The sequence below is a fragment of the Carcharodon carcharias genome, chromosome 4, assembly GCF_017639515.1.
Source record: "Carcharodon carcharias isolate sCarCar2 chromosome 4, sCarCar2.pri, whole genome shotgun sequence".
Taxonomy (NCBI): Eukaryota; Metazoa; Chordata; class Chondrichthyes; order Lamniformes; family Lamnidae; genus Carcharodon; species Carcharodon carcharias.
In genome coordinates, this window is record NC_054470.1 from 72,435,170 (window position 1) to 72,459,485 (window position 24,316).

General features: G+C 43.0%; 1 protein-coding gene across 1 annotated transcript in view; it reads right to left on the minus strand.

Annotated features, from left to right (window-relative positions):
- Nucleotides 1-222: 222 nt before the first annotated feature.
- LOC121276758 (gonadotropin-releasing hormone receptor-like) overlaps nt 223-24,316 on the minus strand; it is a 30,876-nt gene continuing 6,782 nt past the window's right edge. Inside the window, exons 4-6 of the mRNA XM_041185304.1 lie at nt 19,934-20,461; nt 5,774-5,981; nt 223-467 (exon numbers count right to left, since the gene is read on the minus strand). Of these exons, the coding sequence (XP_041041238.1) occupies nt 223-467; nt 5,774-5,981; nt 19,934-20,461 (981 nt within the window). The remainder of the gene's footprint in view (nt 468-5,773; nt 5,982-19,933; nt 20,462-24,316) is intronic.

Sequence of the window (24,316 nt, forward strand, 5' to 3'; positions counted from 1 at the left end):
ACTATATAACCTGGCTGGTACATGTATCAGGGGTCTCATAACTTACAGTATAAGTTCTAGAATTGCCACAGCATGGTTGTATGTGTGCTAGGGACGTTGCAGCATTTCTGGGGTTGTGTGACTGAGCTGAGAAAAAGAACTGTGCAGAGTCTGAAAGCAGAAAAATAGCTGGAGTGATGAACAATGTATCATTAAAACACAAATGACACATTTAAGAATGAACTAAAGGGAAAAATACCCATAAATAAATGGATCAAGGCAAGGATTTAGCAGCCCAAAGAGAAATAAGAAGTGATTGATAGGGTCGGGCAACTTATTGTGTAGATCGGGGTCAAACCAGTACCAAATTCCCATAAAGTAGTATGGAGTCCAGCAGACAATGAAAGAAGTGGCAAATGCTGCTGTCAATTTTATTGTTTTCATGCGAGCTTGTGGCAGGACATTCCTTGATCGGCTCAGCTCCATCTCTGCAAAATAAATATTTAGAGAAATTCAGCACTTCTTCAAGTAATGTGGATGTCAGCAGTGAACACAGAATGCACAATATGGTAAATAAGGCATAGAGCTTTTGTATGGTTCTAAGTTAATCTCGAGGAAGGACATTGAAGAGTTCTGAATGCAAGTCAACTAGAAAACCAGCTGATCTCAATGGAACCAGGCAATAGTTCTTTCTAGCATATACAAGCTGCTTACCAGGCTTTGCAGTGGCACTATCCATCTCCATCCCTAATTCTGCACAAAAAATGTAACACCGCATTTATTAAAAAGAAACTGAGATTGCTTGATGTTGTGTTAATATATTGGTCTTTCACTTCTGGGGCCTAAGGATTGATAGAATGACAGTGCCCTCTGCCTATAAGGGCAGTGTGGAAAATGAATTTGGCCAGTCTCCATCTAATTGGGATTGGCATTTTACATGGGGAAAAAGAAACACCAATTTTGTATTGCTAGCACTAAATTGGCAGTTTTACTTAAGAGGAGCAGAAATTCCTCTTGGTTGGTAGTGTAAAATAAGTGGTACTGCACAGGTTGCTTATTATACACCCATCCCCTGATATGCAATTCTATTGACGTCAGTGGTTGATGCCTTTTTACCAGTTTTGCATTGTGTCCAAGACAAATTTCAACCCAGAAAACTCACAGTGAGGCAGATATGCCTAGCAGTTAGTTCACTGCTCATTTTTTTAAAAAAAAGGTCTCTGAAAAGTCTTTGACAACAGTTATATCACTGCACCCAACCTGAAGCTTCTGTTAACAGGTCTAACGAGTGGCCCACTGTGGAGAGGCAAGAGTCTCATAAATGTATTGAAATCGGTATCCAATGACATGTTAAGGAAGGAGTGGCAGTTGGTCAGCAGAAAAGGCAGCAACAGAGGCCCATGTTCACTGAAGATCATATTCACCCAAAAGGGTAATCAGGCAGAGGATCAGCTTCCTCGATCCCTTGGAGGAACAGTGCTTTAGATGACATAGTACTTGGTTGTCAACCTTTGCAGCCTCCTCGAGAAAGGCCTTCTGCCAAATGGACTTGGTGACCATCCCCTGGCTGTGGCAGTTAAAGTAACCACCTTCTTTGCTTCTATTTCCTTCCAAGCTGCAACAGGAAACATATCAAGGGAGTTGGCACTGAGCAATTCACACTGCAGGAGGCAGGTGGCATAATAATTATTTTCCAGGACCACAGATATATAACGTTTTTGAATGATGGCGACAGTCAGGCAGAGCGAGCATTGAAGTTTGCATCTAGGAACTCGCACTCGTGCAGAGCAACACAGATTGCACGTACATAGCAATCAGAACAGTCCCCAAACCACCCAACCAGTTAGCCATGTTTGTGAATTGCGAGAACTTCCACTCCATCAATGCTTACCTGTCTGCAACCATAAAAAGAGGTTCATGTGGGTCTGCCTGTGATTCCCCGGGTGCTGCTGTGACTCATTCCTACTCTGGCAGTCAAATATTCCCAAAAGATCTTGACTTAGTACCATGCTGACAGGATGGCTGCTTGGGGACTAGAAATATCCTCTTCAACTGTGGCACTTGACACCTTTGAGGAATACTCCCCACTCAATAGTAGGAGAGATACAATGCCAGCCACATCAGTATGCAATGTGTTATCAAGCAAGTCATAGAAATGTGGAAATTAAGGATCCGGTGCCTTGAAAAATCTCCAACCAGAGGCTTGCAGATCATTGCTGATCAACATTTCCAAAAGATGTCTTGAATCTCACAAATTGAGTGAATTTGGACCAGTGCATTGAGGGGCACATAACTGCTTGTGCAAGGGGATATAGTGGGTTAGGCAACAATGGTGCAATTAACATAGGTCTAAATAAACCTATGTGCTATTAAAGCATCCTTTATGCCATGGACACATTCCAGTGACTGTGTGTCCAGGTCCCCATCTTCTCTATTATTATTGTTCTCCTCATCTGATGAGGAGTCATGAGTGTTTTCTTCATCCTGAGCTTTTAGACCTCTTTGTTTTTTATTTATTTGTTCATGGGATGTGGGTGTTGCTGGCTAGGCCAACATTTATTGCCCACCCCGAATTGCCCTTGAGAATGTGGTGGTGAGTCACCTTCTTGAGCCACTGCAGTCCATGTGGTGTGGGTACACCCACAGTACTGTTAGGAATGGAGTTCCAAGATTTTGACCCAGCAACAGTGAAGGAACAGCAATATAGTTCCAAGTCAGGATGGTGTGAGGCTTGGAAGACTTGCACGTGGTGATGTTCCCATGCATCTGGTGCTCTTGTCCTTCTAGGTGGTAGAGGTCATGGGTTTGGAAGGTGCTGTTGAAGGAGCCATGATGAGTTGCTGCAGTGCATCTTGTAGATGGTACACAGTGCTGACACTGTGCGTAGGTGGTGGAGGGAGTGAATGTTGAAGATGGCGGATAGGGTGCCAATCAAGTGGGCTGCTTTGTCCTGGATGGTGTCAAGCTTCTTGAGTGTTGTTGGAGGTGCACTCATATAGGCAAGTGGAGAGTTTTCCGTCACATTCCTGAATTGCGCCTTGTAGATGGTGGACAGGCTTTGGCAAGTCAGGAAGGGAGTTACTTGCTCCAAAATTCCCAGCCACTGACCTTACATTATGTTGTGTAGGATGCAGCATACAACAATGATCTGCAGCCCCTGGTTGGTGAGTCTCATAGAGAACCATAGATTTGTCAAGGCAACTGAACCTTAACCACAGCATTTATATGGCTTGCTTGATAACACATCGCATGCTGAACTGGCTCCATTAAGATCTGTGCAGGGGAAGTGTGGGCCAGCTGGAGTGGAGGCATCATGTTGAGTGTTGACTGAGGTGATGACAATGGATGAGACATGCAGATGGTCTGAGAAATTTCAGCACTTGCCTCATCTGTTCCGTCATTCTCCCTCCTCAGCCAAATGCAGCCCCATCTATCTGAATAAGAAATGCAACCAGGCTGCTGGTATCTGCATTAGTGCAGATGATGTCATGTGACAGTGCATCCTCAGGAGGTAACAGCTCTTCAGAGGAGTCATTGTCATCTCTCATCAGGGGCTCCTGGCCTTTTCATGATGGATGAGAGAAGAAAGGGTTAATATTAAGTGATGGAACTTTGAAAATGTTGATCTGCATGTTAAACACGTAACAGAGTTCTTCAGTCTACTGAAGGTTTGAGTTGCTTTGCAGGAGATGTGTGTTTGAAAGATTAATGTTCTTCGTTGCAGGATTGCCAGCCTCGCCTTTGTAAACAGAGAGCTTGAAATGCTGCTGATCTCTAGTGCCTCCTCCTCTACCAGGGAGACCACTACCATGTCTAATGGTCCTCCACTGGTTTCCAGCCTGCCGTGACATTCTGCTCTCTCTTCTCCTAAAAGGCAGCACAAGATGCCTCGGAATGATTCTGTGTGATATGTACATCTGATGGGAGTAGTGCAAATGATGAAGGTGAGAATCAGGCACATGCATAAAATGTATGCATGGGCATGCCTTTGAAGATTGTGCCAACTGTGGTCTGAATTTCCACTCCTGAATCGGGAGTACAGAGTCAGGAAAATATCCAGCTCCACAAACCCGACTCAGGGGAAAGTGCCCTGGACAGTCTAATTTTTGCTCTAGGGGTGGGGGCACAAAAGTATTAATGGGAGTTGGCCACCACCCCTGGAAATGGTGCAGTGAAATGGCACTGTGTGAAAGGCCCATCTTGGTGATCTGGAACTTTGTCCCTGCTGGAAAAAATACAAAAAACCCAAAAAAAAAGCCCTCTGGCCCTCACCCCTCAAACCCCCTCACGTCCCCACACACTCTCCAGCACCATCTATGCCAACTCATGTTCCCACCAAATCCCTGTGGCCCCTTTTACTCTCCATGCTAACTCAGGCAGCTCTACCCACCCCCATGGCCCTTTGAGGCCCAATGACAATTTAGTGCCAACTCAATCCAACCCATACCACCCATCTGCCACTCTTTTCCCTTACACCCACCATGCTAATTCACCCAGTGTTCACCATGGGAAGACCTCAGGACCCATACTGAGATGAAATGAAATAAAGTTCTAATTGCAGTCTATTGCAGATGTTACTTTTTATAAAAAAAACACTATCATTCATATAAACCCATTTGCTAAATTTACATCCCTTCAACTACATAATCCATTATAAAACAAATATTTTATTTAAGTGCTTAATCCCTTAATAAAACAAGCATTTGTAGATGTAGCCCCACATCAAAGACTTTATTAGAACTTGGAGTTATCAAACTGTGAACTGACAGGCATATTGATAATGATGAGTTGTGAAATCAGTCATGCAGCATAAATCCTGTAATGATAATCTTCATGTTATCTTGATGTATAAAGTTTAAAGGCCAGGAGATTTAAATGCCTTAACAGCCTGACAGTTCCTTTGGCAGTTTGACAGTTCCAATTAGCTTGACAGTTCCAATAAGTCTGTCTACTTTATACACACATTTGTGTCTAATTTTAACAATCCCAAAGGGCAGCTGACCTCTCCGAAAGGCATCTTACCTCACCCAAAGGTGTCCCTGGACCTATGAGAAAGGGTACTTTACTGCTCCAAAGAACACCGGCAGCTTTAGAACTTTTCCTGAAAGGTCTATAGGTCACAGGTTGTGTTTTTCCCATCCCAGTTACGAAAATTGGATCTCTTTGAAGGCACGTGTTCCAGGAATTCCTTCCCCTCTCTGTTTTTTCACACTTTTACATGCGCAGTCTATGTTAGGTTAATTGAATTCATTAATGCAGTTCTTCTTTAAACAAATAAAAACAACACAAAAAAATCATCCTTAATTCTTGTTTGGTCTCTTGGACTAATATTGATCACCTCAGGTGGTCAAAGAGGAAACTTCCAAAGCCCCTAATAAGCCTGGGTTTTTAACCTGGTTTTTGTCTCTCCTAGGAGTGTTCCTGGTACTGGCTGGGGTGACGAGTGGGGTGACAAAATACATCAACACTATAATGAGTAGGCAGCATAGATTGGCAAACCTTTTCCTTCATATCATTTCATGCATGTCCTATAGAAATCTAGGTGATGAACTTCACTATATAATATATATAAATTTATATCTTTGTAAGCTCCATTCTTATTTTTAAACTAATGATGAGCTGCTGCTTTAAGTTATTTACAGTAATTCATTTATTTTAACCTGATGCAAAATATATCTTAACCCCAGAAGTGTGTTTGACATGAAATGCATATTACAGCTTTTTTCGAATATTGAACACATAGACCTCCCTTAATAATAGGTGACTGGAAAGTTTGTAAACATTACAAGCATACGGTTATCTTTTGGGTGCAGGGCACTTGTCATCTTGATGATTATTCTGGAATTGCAGATCAGCATGATGAGTAGAGGCATGACAAATAGGAATCCAAAGGTGAAGAGGTTGTAGAATTTCTGGTCCAGCTGACCATGAAAGCTTTCCAGGGTTGCGCATTGTGAGAAGGAGAGCGGTTCTGAGAAGTGGATCATTTTGAAGAGGAATAACTACAGAAAATGAAAAAAAAATCAAGATCAGTCATAAAAAACAGAACATTCATTATATTTATTCATTCTCAGGATATGGGTAAAGTTAGCATTTAGCACCCATCCTTAATTGCCCTGAGAATGTGGTGGCCTTTCTTTGAACTGTTGAAGTCCATGTGGTGAAGTTTTGTCCTGAGCAGCTTGCCCACATTACTTTAGAGGGCAGTTTAAGAATCAATAATGTTGGCACGGGACTGGAGTCACATATAGGCCGATTTGCTTTCCCCAACAACAACAATAGCTTTTATTTATTCAGCCCCTTTAACATAGAAAAATACCTCAAGAACATTTGTGAATCTGTGGTGATTTATGAGAATTTGACCGCTTTAAGGTCATGATACCAAATTTCCATAATTCTAAATGATCTATCTAGCAGGACTATCATATTTTTTAATATCTCACTTGAAAGGATGCGTATCAAAATCTGGTCATCATGTGGATTTGATTGATTGCCCATCATTGTGAAACAGCTGTCTCAGCATCTACCTCAGCTATTCAATGGATCAGATCCCCTGTTACAAATTTTGGGGGAGAAATTTGGCTCTGTAAGCCCATTCTCTTATGCACTTATCAGCCAAATTTTGACAGGAATTATGTCAGCCACCTGTACAGTTAATGCATCTAATGATTGTTGATAGCATGCAGAGCTGATGGATTATGATGTCAATCAGTGTGCATGTTGATTTGATGCCAGCACTGGCATCTTTGAATGCCATACTTCAGTCAACACCGACTCTAAATCTCCCATGATTGAATGCATGTTAACTGATATGAAGAACCTCCCAGTGGAATGATTTAAAGGAATCATAAACTACATATGGGTTAGTTGCTGATTTTTTTCCAGCTGCTGATGAAATACATTATTTATTTTTGGAGCTTTCCTCTCATTGTTTAATGTCAATAGTCTACAGGAAGTGACCTGGCTTCTGCTGAAGTGCTTTTTTTTGTGGTTTAAAGGATTATGCTGAAACACATTGCTTCCAAACATGGATAGCCTGATTATCTTCCTCTTGAAATTGAGCATGACTGGAAGGTTGATGAGTGGCCATGCAGAGCAGAACAAGCTGCTAGAAAAGGGAGGAAGAAGAGATGGAAGTAAAGCTTTTAGCAGGAGGCCATATCTGCTGAGGGTATTTAGGGAGCAATTCTCTAACCTTAATTTCAGCCAAGACCAATTCATGAGATGTCTTCATTCAATGAAAGTGTTGGGACTAAAATCTTCCCACTGCTGTAACAACATCAGCCTGAAAGCAGGCAAGGAGCACATTGTCAGTGATTCATAACTTTTTCATTTGGCTGGGCCCTTTTAGGCTGCTGCTGGAGATAAAAGCAGCATCTTGCACATTGCAGTACACTGTTGCACAAGGGCGATCTCTGAGGCTCTGTGTACAAAGTTGAGCTTCAACTCATTCCCCCTTGCCAAAAAGAAGCAGGCAGAGTGAGGAATATGGTTTGCTCAGAATGCACGCTTTCCTATGTAGCAGAGTGCCATTGAGTGCACACTTATTGCTTTGCATGTGCCTCAAGTGAACTCTCCCTTTTTCCTGAACCAAAGAAATTCCATCCTCTCAATGTACAGCTGATGTATATTCATAGGCAGTGTATCAAGCAGGTGAATGTTGTTATCCAGCAGTACACAATTCCTCCATTCTCTGGCAGCCCTCTGTGCATCCTGGATTTGATACATCATGGCAAGTCAAAGGCTGGCTGCAAGGTGCCAAGCGTTATCCGCTTATGGCATGACTCATGACTTCAAAATACACATATATATACAGCAGGCCTATAATGAGAGGCAGTCTGCCACAAGAAACATTATAGAGCATGCAATCAGCGTCCTCAAACAAGGCTTCCTGAACCACTCTGGAGGCACTCTGCAGTACACAGTTGCACAGATATCAGGATTTGTGTTAGTATCCTGGTGCTCCACAACCTGGCTATTATGAAAGGCAGCCCTTACACCATCCATCATCTGAGAAACAGGAGCACATAAAGGAAGAAGAGGAGGAAGTGAGGGAAGAGCAAGTACAATGGGAAGTGAAGGAACAGAAAGAGGAAGGGAGGGCACAACGTGGGCCGTCCCTTATTTGCCTGGACTCTATGCGATCAAATAATTCATGAGTGATACCAGTAAATTTAACCAACCTTCTCCATTTACCAACACTCCCACGCTCCTTACCTTTCCTCTATCACTGATCATTACGTTGTCCTCCTTCTCATAACACAAAAACATAAGCCACCAAAATGCACTTTCCAATCCAAATTTATAAATTAAATGACATGATGTATACAAAAGCAAACTAATCACTCTTAGGCATTCCTTCATTGCCTCTTCTGATTGTCTTGGCCTTAGTGCTCCTACGAGGTGCTTCCCCAATGCCTGCAGCATGGGTGGTGGAAGGCTGCTGACCTTCAATTGAGGAGACTACAGATGATCTTGAAAGGTGAACTGGAGCAGCTCTGGGCCTAGAAGGCCCGGCTTCAGACTGCATCATCTTGGTGTGGCCTGCAGCAGTCTGGTCTGACTGGCTGACAAGCAACAGCAATGACACTGGTAGAGTGACAGAGGAAGGAGCATGAATTTTGTCATCCCGAGAGAGGACAGCAGGTTCTTGCTCCAAGGTACCCCTCTGCTCCAACTGCCACTGTCCTAGGATGGCGCCTCAGCAATTTTAGAAATTTATTTGGGAACAGATTGCAGGATTGCTGAGATGCCCTGGAAGCTCCATTTGAAGAGTAATATCCACGGCAGTCCCCTCTTATGTGAAAGCAATCTAAACTTCCACTGTAGCACTCGGACTATCAATCGAAGCTGGTTGTGCTGTAATGGAAGCTGAGATGTTGGCCGTTAGAACCTGCGTCATAGGGGGTTCCACAGCTGTGCTGATGGAGGTGACCATGCATTAAATGAGAATTCCATTTTGTCATTGGCAGACTGGCCACCCCCCCCCCGACTCCGCAATTGCGTGAAGATGTCGCCAACTCAGGGGGTAGTTGGATGGGAGGATGCAGTTTAGTGGGGTCAGGGGGTAGTTGGGTGGCAGGGGTAGTTGAGTCAGGTCATGGCAGTGATTGGGGTGTTAGTTGTGGTACTCAGTCCAGTCATGCTGGCTAATTACTGAGTTGGACCAGGTATCGTCCGACGTACTATCTTCTAGTTAAGTTTCCAGGTAAGTTCCGTCTATCTGGCCCACGTTTCTGACATGGAGTTCAGTGTCAGAGACATTCACGGAGGGTCCCAGGTGTAGAAACACACTCTGGGAGGCTTCTTAGTCAAACCAAACAAACTTTATTTACATGGGAGTTTCTGTGGCTGCTTGTATCTAGCCAGCTCCTCATGCAACCATTTCCTAGGAAATTCCTTCCCTAGAATTTATTCTCCCGCACCAGCTACACATTGGTTGAACAAATCACGTGACCCCCTACTCACTGGAACTGATCTTAAAGTGATAGTAATCTCATCCCGTTCCTCCTTAAAGCTTTTGTACATCTTTACAGTTAACAATTGCTTTATACAATTGAACCAAGAATTTTCTGAATTCTAAAAATAATTATTTATAGCATTAGCCTGGATTTCAATTACACAATACATACAATAAACCCCACGGTTATAAATTAAGTCTTTGGGTGGTTTTTGAATTTGTGTCGAGCGGCATAAGTTGACAGGTTGTGAGGCTTCTACTGGATTGACATTTTCCGGAACTGTACTAACAGATACCTCCTTTGGTACAGACAATTCATTATCATTAAGTTCCACAGGGATGTCCTTGACGTTTATTACAAGTCAACCCGAATCTTCGGTGCACACAGGTTTGCCAACGCTCGGTTGTAACACTGACTGTGGGAGTGCCTCTCTACCCCTTAAATGGTCAACATGCTTCTGAATGATCCGTTCCTCTACCCCTACTTGATATGAAAGCAGTCCAGTCTCAGAGAGTATCCTTCTAGGAATCCACCTATGACTGCTACTGAAGTTTTTCATGTACACATTTTCATTAGTCGAGAACTTCCTAGTTCTACTGTGAGAATCAAGTCTTCTGATTGCACTGACTTGACTCAACCCTTCCCTGCAAGTTTGGAATCACAAGGCTTAACTTCATTCTGAGATGAGGTTTCACAAACCGTTCAGCAGGAGGAACACCTGTTGTTGCGTGTAGGGTTGTACGGTAACATAGCAGGAAACATGAGACTCTTGTTGCTAAAGATCCATCTGATAGTTTTTTCATGCCAGATTTAAAAGTTTGGACAGCTCTCTTGGCTAAGCCGTTCAATGCTGGGTGGTAGGATTCTGCCTTTATGTGTTTTATACCATTGAGAGTGGTGAAGTTTTGAAACTCTGTACTGGTGAATACTGCCCTGTTATCAGACAAGATTACTTGAGGCAAACCATGAGTTGCAAAGCAGTGCCGCAACTTTTTGATGGTCGCCATCGATGTTGGTGTCTTCATCTCAAAACTTTCTATCCATTTAGAGTGTGCATCAATTGCAAGGAGAAGCATCTTACCCATAAATGGTCCTACATAATTGACATCGATGCAGACCCATGGCTAGCCAGGCCATTCCCAAGGGTGTAGTGGAGCTGTGGCTGGCAGTCTTTGCTGCAACTGTTAGCAATGCCTTACAAGGTTTTCAATATCAGTGTGGATACTAGGCCACCATACATAATTCCTGGCTAGCATTTTATTTTTAAGACACCAGGTTGGCCACTGTGTAGTTCCATCAGGAGTAGCTCCCTGCCCAGCACAGGATGACCACTTGGTCTCCCCATAGCACAATACCCATTTTGACAACTAAGTTCATGTTTATGGATGGAGTAGGGTTTTATGTCCTCTGAAACTGTCTCATTTCCCCATCCTGTAAGGATTTTATCTCACACTCTGGATAACAGTGGATCCCGACTGGTCCAGATTTTGATTTGTTTCGCACAGACTGGTAGCATACCCAAAATTTTTAAGGCCAAGACAGTTTCTTGAGAAATAGATGTACATGTTATACTTTCTCTCAAGGGCAGGCGACTCAGGGCGTCTGCACTTGCAATATGTACCCCTGGTTGGTGTTGAAGGTGTATTCATATGCGGCCAGGGTCAATGCCCACTTCTGAATACTCGCAGAAGCTATTGGTGGAATAACCTTGTCCTCCTTAAAAAGGCCCAACAGTAGCTTACGGTCTGAAACAATAGTGAAATGTCTCCCATGTAGATACTGATGGAATCTTTTGAAGCCGAAAACTATTGATAAGCCCTCTTTTTTGATTTTTTCAGCTACTGACAGTGTTCTTCACACATCTTATCGGCCCTTCCGAACCGTCCACCATCTCATGGAACAATACAGTACAAAGCCATATGGAGAGGCGTCACACATCAGTATTAGTTCCTTCGATGGGTGGAAGTGTACAAGTAGGCTTGAAGACTGCAGCAATTACTTCACTTTGTTGAAAGCCGTTTCTTGAAGAGTTCCCCCAAGACCAGTGGTGGTGCTTCTTTAGTAGGGTGTGTAAGGGTTTCAGCACAGTGGACAGAGTTGGCAAAAATCACCCTTAATAATTGATTATCCCTATAAAAAATTTAAGTTCAGACACATTCATGGGGGATGGTGCTCCTTTTACAGCCCTAACTTTCTCCTCGACAGGGTGTAACCTTTGAGCATTGATCCTGTGTCCAAGGTAAGTCATCTCCTTGGCTTGAAAAATGCAGTTTTCTTTCTTGAGGCAAACTCCAGCCTCCTGAAATCTTCTTAGCACATGTTCTAAATTCGTCAGATGTTTGGCCTCGGTGGCCCCAGTGATGAGTACATCATTGAGGTATACCACAACCTGTGGCAACTCCTGTAGTAGGCTGTCCATTGCGCATTGGAATATTGCACATGCTGAAGAGACACCCAAAGGCAGGCGCGTTTACTGAAAAAGCCCTTAATGGGCGTTTATTGTGACATATCCTCAGGAACCATCATCCAACTCAAGCTATTGGTAGGCAGGACGCATGTCCAGCTTATTATATGACCAGTTTTGCATAAGGATCTTTGATTAGTGGAAGAGGATACTTGTCCAACTTTGAGGCCTAATTGACGGTTTGTTTGTAATCACTGCAAATGCGAATAGTTTTGGCAGGCTTCAAGACGAGGATTATGGGTGCAGCCCATTTCGAAAACTGAACTGGCTTCATATTACCTCGTTCTGCTAACATCTTTAGTTCAGTATCCACATTTTCATGCAGAGCATATGGTACCAGTCGAGATCTGAAAAATCGGGGAGTGGTTTCCGGATCCAGGTAGATTTTGGCATGTAAGCCCTTAATTTTGCCTAACCGGTTCTGGAAGACACTGTCATATTTTCTTAACAATTCTGACAATCCCCCTGTCCTCACCTGGAAAATATCAGCCCAATTTAGCGTTTTTTTTGAGCCAGTCACAGCCCAGAAGCCTTGGTCCTTCCACCCAGTACTACGACGATAGGTAGCTGGGCAGACTGCTGTCCGTAGCTTACAGGTAGAATGATGGTACCCCTCATCTTTACTTCTTCTCAAGTATGTTTTCAGCTTGGCTGAAGTACTCTCTAAATTTAAAGGCTGGGTATCCCCTCCCAAATACTGGAATGTGTTCTCGCCCTCACAGTGACTGATGCATCTGTATCTACTTCCATACTCAGAGGCTTCCCATTTACAGAAAGTCTTATGGAGATTGGGTCTGGCTTAACATGCTAGAGGTTGAAAAGAGGCTAAATATCAGACTCACTGGTGCCAAGGCCTCTACACTGTGCACTTGTAACATCTTGTAGGATTGGCTATTTGGCTGCTTGGACTTAGCCTTGCCTTGTCTCCTCAGGTGTCCTTTTTTTCCACAATAATGGCACTCCTTAAATTGACAAGATTCAGGATTGTGGTTATCCCACATCGATAATATTGGACTTTAGGAATCACTGCCTGCCTGCCTTGGCTGTATATTTTAGTTTTAGTTCCAGTAGCTTACTGGAACTGCTTCCCTTTTCCCAGTGGCTTCAGCTGATTTGGTGTCACAGCTGGCTGCCAGTTCCCGCCTTAATTGGTATACGGCGCCACTTTGCACGCCCCGCAGTTCCAATGCATCTGCCTCAGCACTTTCCATAGCGGAGTGTAATCTCCATCATGCATTTGAAATCAATATCAATTTTGCTAACAACCGACATTATATGGCATTGTTACACGCACCACAGATTAATTGACCCCGCAGCTTGTCACTTAGGGTCGTACCAAAATTGCAATGCTCTGACAATTGTTTGAGTTTCACAATGATCGATTCCCCCGGGGCTCTCACTCACGAATTAAACTTAAAATGTTGCATTATGCCTGAAGGTTTTGGTTGGAAATGATCCTTAAGTAGATCCACCAACTCACAGAATGGTTTGGAGTCAGATGCACTTGGAGCAGTAAGCCTGCGGATTTAGACTGTGAGTCTAGATTCCACAAATGCTCAGAACCTTATGCTTCCCCTCGTCCCTTATTTCATTCGCCTGAAAGTAGAACCAAGGCGCTTGACATATTGACCCCATTCCTCTGCAGAGGAGTCTAATATGTTTATCTGGCTGAAAAGAGGCATCTCGGTGAGTAATATAATTTCCTATTCACGGTCGTCGATTAAACACGATACTCACAGATGCAGGTGGGAGACAGTGCCAGGAAAGTTTTTTTCCTCATTGCCAAATATAGAGACAAACTCTGGGAGGCTTCTTAGTCAAGCAAAATGATTTTTATTTACACAAGAGCTTCTGTGGCTGTTTGTACCTAGCCAGCCCCTCATACAACCATTTCCTAGGAAACTCCTCCCTTAGAATTTATTCACCCATATTAGCTTAACATTGTTTGAACAAATCACGTGACCCCTACTCAGTTGAACTGATCTTAAAGTGACAGTTGTCATACCAGGCAACAGAAACCAGCCCATTGGAAGTTTAAACTTCCTGACTAATTTCAGTGCATTTGTGCATGTCAGGACTTCCATGGGGTTCTGAAGCTTAATTCCAGGTCTCGACAATTTGGTTATTGGAAGATTTGGGCCATTATAATGGGAAAAGGATAGAGTTATTGAAACAGTTTTCTTTTGTTGCCACAGGAGGAGGGTAAGTCATTTAAACATAGCTGGGGTCACATATCTATTCTGAAAACAACCAACACAGTGCAAGTAGCTTGTGATTCATTCTGTCTTTGAAACAGAACTATTGCCTTGTTCTAATTATCTTGTTTAATTACATAATAATTGGACCATTGATGAGCTTGAACATGGATTGCAGTTCTTTCAAGGTTACTGGATCAAAATCCAGGAATTCCCTACTGAACATCATTGTGGGCGAACATTCAGCACGTAGAATTACAAAGAATATAAAGCACAGAAACAGACCAATAGGTTCTGATGAAAAGCCATCAATCTGAAACCCGAAACGTTAACTCCGCTTCTCTCTTCATGCCGCCTGACCTGTTGAGTATTTCCAGCATTTCCTGTTCTTGTTACAGAAACATAAGGCCAACTAGCCCATACCAGTGTTTATGCTCCACACAAATCTCCTCATACTCCTCTTCATTTAACCTAGTGATACCTTCAATTCCTCTCTCTGTTATGTATTATCTTGCTTACCTTTCAATGCATTTATACTAATCATCTCAAATGCTCCATGTGATAGCGAGTTCCACATCCCAACCACTCTTTGAGGAAGGAGGATTCTTCTGAACTCCCTACTGGATTTATTGGTGACAACCCTATACTTTTGACCTCTATTTCTGGCCTTCTCTACAAGTGGAAGCATCTTCTTTGTGTTTACCCTATCAAACCCTTTCATACTCTGAAATATCTCCATCACGTCAGCCCAAAGCCTTCTCTTTTCTAGAGTAGAGAGCTCCACAATTTTCAATCTATCCTCTCCATTCTGATGTCACCCTTGTAAATCTTATTTACACCTTCTCCAATGCTTCAATATCCATTTTATAACATGGAAACTAGAACTGTGCACATTACTCCAAGTGTGATATGACCAAGGTTCAATGGAAGTTTAACATAACTGCTTTGCAAATTTATCCTTCTAGGAATAAACCTTGTACTTTGTTTATGTTTTGAATGGGTTTATTAATCTATGCTGCTGCTTTCAGTGTTTGCGTATTTGTACCCCAGATCCCTTTGCATTTTTACCCCATTTAGATACTTTTGTTCCAATAAATATGTGACCTCCTTATTCTTCCTATCAAAATGGACTCAGCATTAGCTGTGCTCCTGATTTGGTATTATCTACAAATTTTGAAAATGCCCTTCAGATTCCCAAGTCTAAATTGATTGTATGAAAGGTGAACGACAGTAATCTCATCACCAAACTTTGTGGGACACCACTTTTCACCTTTTATCAATAGTTACCCTTAACCCTTCCTGTCCATTTTCCACTTTGTAGCCAGTTTGCTATCCATCCTGCTACTTGTCTCTTGACTCCACCTTAGTCATGAGCCTACTATTTGGACATTATCGGAGATCTTTTGAAAATCTAAATAAGTTAAATGTTTGGTTACCTCTTCGAAGAGTACAATAAATTCTGCTACTTTTCCCCTGAATCCCCATGTTCTGACTTTTGCATACTTCTTCAAAGGGCTTTTGAAAATTTGAATATCCCATGCCTACAGCATTACCCTTGTCTGTCTCAGAAGCAAAATACTGCAGATGCTGAAAATCTGAAATGAAACCACAAAGTGTTGGGAATACTCAGCAGATTGAGCAGCATCTGTGGAGAGAAATAGAGTTAATGGTTGAATTTTCTCAGCCTTGTGATGGTGGGCTTGGAGGTTGGGGGGTGGGGGGCAAAAAATAGGGGTGAAGCCTTGTCAGGACAGCCCCTTGATGCATTATCGCTGCTGAGAAAGTTTTCCAGGGGTGTCCTGGAAATGGATTGTCTGCTAGTACAAAGAGGCTAGCAGGGAATTTGCATCGTAAACAAAAATTGCTGGAAAAACTCAGCAGGTCTGACAGCGTCAGTGAAAAGGAAGACAGAGTTAACGTTTCGAGTCTGTATGACTCTCCATCAGAACTAAAGAGTATTAAGAAATGTGGTGGAATATAAGCTGTTTAAGGGGGTTGGTACAGGTAGAGCTGGATAAAGGGCCAGTGATAGGCGGAGGCAAAGGAGAGATTGCCCAAGATGTCATAAACGAAAGGTCAAAGGGGTGTTGACGGTGGTGATATTTGCTAAAGGGTGTGCTAATGGTGACATTAAGGGTAGAAAACAGGATGAGCAAGTGACAGATGGCCCTAGTGGGGGTGAGGTGGGGGGAAGGTATCGAAGTAGGTTAAAAGGTGGAGATAAAACAATGGATGGAAATAAATTTTAAAAGTAATAATAGAAATAGGTGGGAAAAGAAAAAAATATATATAAAAAAATAATAATTATTGAAAAAAGGGATCAAAAAGGGGGTGATGGAATTTTCGTGCTTGAGAAGCTAATTGGGAGCGATTTTCTGGCACTGCCGGCATTTTGCCAATGGTGGAGTTGCGTCTCCGCGCATGCAGAGGCTGCTATTTCCATGGAGGCGGCCGGCCTGCAGCAGGCTGGATGCCCATCAGCGTCAGAGGCTACACATTCCAAATAGGAGCTGCCATCAGGAAAGGCTACACCCATGACTCAAATGTTTCTGCAGGAGGGGTTCCCCTTCTGCCTACTGGCCTGGCTCTTCTGAAATTTTCATTTAGGTTTATGCCTCTGAGGGCGCCTCCATGTTGAGGTGTCCTCACGTTCTCCGACCTTCTTCAGCAGTGCCCACTTCTCCTGACAGAGCTGCTGAGGCTCTGGAACTGCCAACCCTGTGATTGAGCCAGCAGGACTGGGAGCCTGCAAGGACAGGGAGTTTGGAGGCAACCAATTAGAGGGCTGTCTCTTGGAAGATTACAGGGCTGGTTTTCCTCCAGACAAGTGCTAGCTTGGGATCCCCACTTGTTCCCAAGCCCACCAGTAAATTCTGTCCAACATTTTAGGATGTGGTCCTTCATTGGAACTGGAAAGGAGTCAGTGATAGTTTTAAGCAAGTACAGAAGCAGAGAAAGAGGGGTGGCAGGGGGGCTGGTGGGGTGTTGGGGGGAGGCAGTGGGGGAGAACAAAAGGGAAGGTCTGTGACATGGCAGAAGGTAGGAGAGATTAAACAACAAAAGGGATAACGGTTTAAGGCAAAAGGAGATGGTAAAGGGACAAGTAAAGAATCAAAAAATGGATTTAGAGAAGGTGTAAATGGGAATAATGAATTATCACCAACAGCTGCCATTCTAAAACAAATAAAAGAGTTGAGGGTGGTGGGTAGTGGTTATGAGCTGGTGTTGTTGAACTTTGTTAAAAGCAAAATACTGCGAATGCTGGAAATCTGAAACAAAAACAGAAAATGCTGGAAAAGCTCAGCAGGCCTGGCAGCATCTGTGGAAAGAGAAGAGCTGAAGAAGGGTCACACGGACTCGAAACGTTTCTCTCTCCACAGATGCTGTCAGACCTGTTGAGTTTTTCAAGCATTTTCTGTTTTTGTTGTTGAACCCTATGTTGAGTCCAGAAGGTTATAAAGTGACTAATCAATTTTTTCCAATTTCTCCATTTCAATCACATCTACTTTTCTCCTCAACAAAGAAATCTTCCCCACTGTGGTTGATAGGAACCTTGAGCAAGTCCATTCCAATTCCCACATTTCTGTTCTCACCTTTCCCCCTCCTGCCCAGAACCATGATAAGGCTCCCCTTGACCTCACCTTCCACTCCACCAGCCTCAAAGGATAATCCTTTGTCATTACTGCCACCTCCAGCATGATGCTGCCACTGAACGTATTTTCCCGGCCCCTCCTGCTTCAGCATTCCGAGCAGCCCATTCCATCCGCAACACCCTGGCCCACTCCACCCTCACCCCCTCCCCTTCCCATCCTACCATTCCATGCAAAGACAGAAGATGCAAAAGCTGACCTTTTACCTCCTCCCCTCTCACTGACCAAGGCCCCTCACACTCCTTCAAGTGAAACAGTACTTTCATTGAGCTTACTTTGAGTTTCCCAATAGGTCGAGAACAAGGAGGTCAGTGTTGGAGCCAGGTGGAGAATTAAAATGGCAGATGATTGGAAATTCGGGATCACACTTGCAGGCTGAATGGAGGTGTTTTCAAAATTGTAACTCAATTTGTTTTTGGTCTCCCCAGTGTAGAGCAGACCACATTGTGAGCAGTGAATATAGTGTAGTAAATTGAAAGAAGTAAATGTAAATCACTAACCAAGTTATAGTTTAGCAGTTAGAAGGGAAGCCAAGACTCCAAAGCTGATAGGCTAGAAGAATGGACTGGTAACTTCAGCAGTTAAGATAGACTGAGAAGTTATGGGTTGGAAAACTTTCCATTAGAGTTGACATCTTAAAGCTGCAAAGGGATTTGTATGTACATTACAGTTAAGTTGGCTAAGCTAAAATCTCAAGGGACATCGTGTCTCAAGAGACCAGGTTCAAGTAACCAAGGAGAGAGGACTCCAGAAGTCAGGGGTCCACAGGAAAGACAGAGTGACACACATTGAACATGTTTATCATGCCATGCCTTGACTACTGAAAGGCTATGTATTAATCTTTATCATTCAATAAACCTTGCTAGCTTGCATCCTAAATTAGTGATGGTTCTTTTTGCCAATATGCTTATTCCTTGACAAAACATTTCTTATTCTGGGATTTAGTATAGAGTCCAAATCCCTACATATAACTCTTATTAAATATAGGGATTACATTAGCTGCCTGCCACTCCTTCAGTACTTTAAATATATATGTAACAATGCTTCTACTATCTCTTCCCTAAGAACCAGTGGTGTTATCCTCTCTAAGTTTGATTTGATTATTAATTATCTCCTCCCTTTCTATCAGAGACTGCACTGTTTCAAGAAGAAGGACCACCACCTTCCTAAGAGCAACTAGGGATGGGCAATAATTGTTTTGTTGGCAATGCCCATATCTCAAGAGTGAGTCTTATATCCATTCTCAAATCTGTTACTTTTAACATGAGATGTTAGCTTTCATGGTGTATTTGAGTCGTCTATAGGATCACAAGTAGTCCAATTGCATTTAGTTAACTATGTTCCCTGCTTTTGTGAGATGACAGGGCATTGTTTTTGACTATGGTAATGAAAGTCCAGCTCCTAGGTCAGCGAGGAGGTCGATGACATACAGATTGATATAGTCTGTGTTGTTAGCTGCTCAGTGATTGGGTGAGCTTGGGGCCCTATAATTGGCCTCAGTACCCAGGGGTTAAATAGGTGAAATCACCCAGGGATTCTTTTCTGGAATGTAATCCATAGCCTCTCCTGGGAGTGTGCAGGTGCGGTTATGGGTGAATCAGGCTGGGTGTGATCCTTTCATAATCAAACAGTTGGCCAGCATTCCTTAGTAGGGCACACACATGAATAAATGTCACACTTACTAAGTACCAGACTGCTGCTCAGGTAATTTCAGCCAGGAAATATAGTCAACCCTTTCAGAAGAATAGAGAACTGAGAAAATTTGAGGGAAAATAAACAAACAAGACAGTAGGGTTTGTGTAGGTGAGTCATATGAATAAAACAGAAGGCTAGACCAGGTACACTGCAGAGGTTATCATAAACTATGTATGACTGACAGTTTGCTTCAGTTTGATGATAATTGCCAACCATAAAAACATGATCAAACAACATTTTTGAAATAAGAACACGTTAGTGCTAATGGCCAGGATTAAGGAAATCAAGACAAGGTTGTTTATTGCTAACTTCAAAATTAAAGCCAGAGCCTACTTGGGCTGGACATCAAATCTTAGGTATGCAAAATGTTTATATTCAGAAACAATTGATTTATTGCAATAACAGCAAAGCTTTAAATCGATATAATATTTTATACGCTCTGCAAAATAATGATTACTAAAGACATGCACATCAGTGTAAAGTTCATACCTGAGGTAAAGCCAAAACCATACTGAAGAACCAAGCCGTGGCGATCATGCACTTTCCAGTGTGAACACATTTTGTTGCACTTTTCAAGGGATTTGTAATCGCCAGACAGCGATCCACGCTGATCACCACCAACATAAAGGCAGGGCAGTACATAGAGAAGAGTTTGAGAAAGTTGAGAACCTTACAAAGGAACTCACCACCGTACCATTGCACTGTGATGTTCCAGATGCCGTCCATTGGCATAACAATCAGGGTCTGCAGGAGGTTGGCCACTATGAGATTGTCAAGCAGCAGCTTGAGCCGTGATTCCTTCTTCTGATGCTGCTTGGACAGCTTCACCAGGAAAATTGTGTTCCCAGCAATGGAGAAGATCAAGAGGAAGAAGGTGATGGCCACTCTAATGACACCTGAGATGGTCAGTGTTGGCAGATGCAAAGAGCAGTTGAACACAGGGGCTGCCAGGCTGTCGTTGAGAGGGAGGAAGCAATTCTTTCTGGATTCCATGTGGCGCACCAAAGTGTCATTCGTCTGGGAGATTAAAGACATGGTTCTGGATGCAGGAAAACAAACCTAACTGTGTCTGAGTGGGTATAACGAACTGTTAGCCAGCTGTTTCTCTCTCTCTATGGCTGCAGCAATCTGGCAAGGTCAAATTCAAGCACAGGTAAATATGATCCTTCACTAATGTTTATGAAATCCTGTTAATGAAGAGTGCCTATAATCCCTTTACAAAAGTCTGCAGCATACTTGCTTTTATTTGCTAGTGGTGTTTATTTGGTCCTTGAAATAAATTTTGTTATAGCCTCATTTCATTATTTCAAAGGTTGGCCGTATTTAAATTATAGTTTCTCTGAAAAATTTAGTTCTGCTTTCAATTTTGTTGACAATTTAAGTCAACAACCATGTTCCTCCTCATATCAATTGGTATTAACAGGACTATTAACAAGTAAAGGCTGACATGAAAAGGATGAGAAAGGAACATATTTTATTTTTAAGTCATAAAAATGTGTTAGCAAAAAGCATTAAATTTCACTAAGTTAAATGCAAATAGAGTTCAGTCCTTCATTCATTTATTTAAACACCCCTATTTTGAGAATATACCCCATCGTTTCAAACTAAATGAAATACCGAAAACTGGAAACAATTTTATGGTTTGGGGCTGGAATTTTGTGTCAGGATTGCAAATGTGAATCTTTTGTGGCTTCCGAAATGCAAGCCTATCTCCAAATCTTATTCCTGTTATATTTTTGTCTCTGAGAACATACGAAAACACACACATAAGAATTAGGAACAGGAGTAGGCTACTCAGCCCTTCAAGACTGCTCCGCCATTCAGTAGGATCATGACTAAACTAATACCTGGATTAGGTGGGTTGTTTTATGAGGAAAGGCAGGACAAGGCTAGGTTTGTATCCATTGGAGTTTTGAAGAGTAAGAGGCGACAATCGTCTGATTGTAACCTCAACTCCATATTCCTGCCTATCCGCAATAACCTTTCACCCCCTTGCTTAGCAAGAATCTATCTAGCTCCGCCTTAAAAATATTCAAAGACTCTGCTTCCACCACCTTCTGAGGAAGATGTCCAAAAACTCATGACCCTCTGAGAGAAAAAAATTTCTCCTTATCTCTGTCCTAAAAGGGTGAGCCCTTATTTTAAAACAAGAGGAAACATCCTCTCCACACTGTCCCTGTCAACAGCCCTCAGGATCTTATATGTTTCAATCAAGTCACCTCTTACTCTTCTAAACTCCAGCAGATACGAACCTAGCCTGTTCTACCATTCCTCATAAGACAACCCACCCAATCCAGGTATTGGTCCAGGAAACTTTCTCTGAACTGCTTCCAATGCATTTACATCCTTTCTTAAATAAGGAAACCAATACTGTACACAGTATTCCAGATGTGGTCTCACTGTATAAATGAAGCTTAACCTCCCTACTTTTGTATTGAATTCCCCTCACATTAAATGAAAACATTCAATTAGCTTTCCTAATTACTTGCTGTACCTGCATTCTAACTTTTTGTGATTCATGCACTAGGACACCCAGGTTCCTCTGAATCTCAGAGCTCTTCAATCTCTCACCATTTAGATAATGTGCTTCTTTTTTATTTTTCCTGCCAAAATGGACAATTGCACACTTTCCCACATTATGTGAATAGCGAGGAGGATGCTAAGAGGTTTCAAAGCGATTTAGACAAGTTGAGTGAATCGGCAAATACATGGTAGATGCAGTATAAAGTGGAAAAGTGTGAAGTTATCCACTTTGGTAGGAAAAGCAGAATAGCAGAGTATTATTTAAATGGTGATAGATTGGGAAATGTTGATGTACAAAGGGACCTGTGTGTCCTTGTACACCAATCACTGAAAGCAAGCATACAGGTGCAGCAAGCAGTTAAGAAGGCCAGCGGTATGTTGGCTTTAATTGCAAGAGGACTTAAGTACAGGTGCAAGGATGTCTTACTACAGCTGTACAGGGCTTGCTGAGACCACAGCTAGAGTATTGTGTGCAGTTTTGGTCTCCTTACCTAACAAAGGATATACTTGCCATAGAGGGAGTGCAGTGAAGGTTCACTAGACTGATTCCTGGGATAGCAGGATTGTTGTATGAGGAGAGATTATGCCGACTAGGCCTGTATTCACTGGAGTTTGGGAGAATGAGAGGGGATCTCATTGAAACGTATAAAATTCTGACAGGGCTGGACAGACTGGATGCAGGGATGATGTTTCCTCTGGCTGGGGGTTCTAGAACAAGGGGTCACAATCTCAGGGTACAGGGTAGGCCTTTAGGGAAGGAAATCTGCCGTCCCTACCTGGTCTGACCTACATGCGACTCCAGACCCACAGCAATGTGGTTGACTCTTAAATGCCCTCTGAAATGGCCTAGCAAGCCACCCAGTTGTATCAGACTACTACAATATCTCAAAACAGGAATGAAACCGAATGGACCACCTGGCATCGACCTTGGCACCAGAAACGACAATGGCAAACTCAGCCCCATCGACCCTGCAAGTCCTCCTTACTAACATCTGGGGGCTAGTGCCAAATTTGGGAGAGCTGTCTCACAGACTAGTCAAGCAACAGCCTTACATAGTCATCCTTACTGGCATCTACCGGCTATGTGGAAAATTGCCCAGGTATGTCCTGTACACAAAAAGTAGGACAAATCCAACCCGGCCAATTACCACCTTATCAGTCCTCTCGATCATCAGTAAAGTAATGGAAGGGGCCATCAACCGTGCTATCAAGCAGCACTTGCTTAGCAATAATCTGCTCACTGACAACCAGTTTGGGTTCTGCCAGGGTCACTCAGCTCCTGACCTCATTACAGCCTTGGTTCAAACATGTACTAAAGAGCTGAACTCCTGAGGCGAGGTTAGAGACCCTGGCCTTGACATCAAGGCCACATTTGACTGACTGTGGCATCAAGGACACCAAGCAAAACTGGGTATCAGGGGAAAGCTCTCCACTGGTTGGAGTCATACCTAGTACAAAGGAAGATGCTTGTGGTTGTTGGAGGTCAGTCATCTCAGCTCCAGGACATTACTGCAGAAGTTCGTCAGGGTAGTGTCCTCGGCTCAACCATCTTCAGCTGCTTCATCAATGACCTTTCTTCCATTATAAGGTCAGAAGTGGGGATGTTTGCTGATGGTTGCACAATGTTCAGCATAATTCACAACTCCTCAGATACTGAAGCAGCCCATGTCCAAATGCAGCAAGACCTGGACAATATCCAGGCTTGGGCTAACAAGGGCAAGTAACATTCACACCACGCAAATGTCAGGCAATGACCACCTTCAACAAGAGAGAATCTAACCATTGTCTCTTGACATTCAATGGCATTACCATCACTGAATCCCCCACTATCAACATCCTGGCAGTTACCATTGACCAGAAACTGAACTGGACTAGCCATATAAATACTGTGGCTACAAGAGCAGGTCAGAGGATAGGAGCCCTGCGATGAGTAACTCACCTCCTGACTCCCCACAGTCTGTCCACAGTCTACAAAGCACAAGTCAGGAGTGTGATGGGATACTCCCCACTTGCCTGGATGAGTGCAGCTCCCACAATACTCAAGAAGCTTGACACCGTCCAGAACAAAGCAGCCCACTTAATTGGCACCCCATCCACAAACATTCACCCCTTTCACCACTGACTTACAGTATACTGCAGCAGTGTGTACCAGCCACGAGATGCACTGTAAGAGTTCTCCAGTACTCCTTAGACAGCACTGTCCAAACCCACGGCCACTACCATCTAGAAGGACAAGGGCAGATATATGGGAACAACACCACCTGGAAGTTCCCCTCCAAGTCATTCACCATCCTAACCTGCAAATATATTGCAGTTCCTTCACTGACGCTGGATCAAATTCCTGGAACT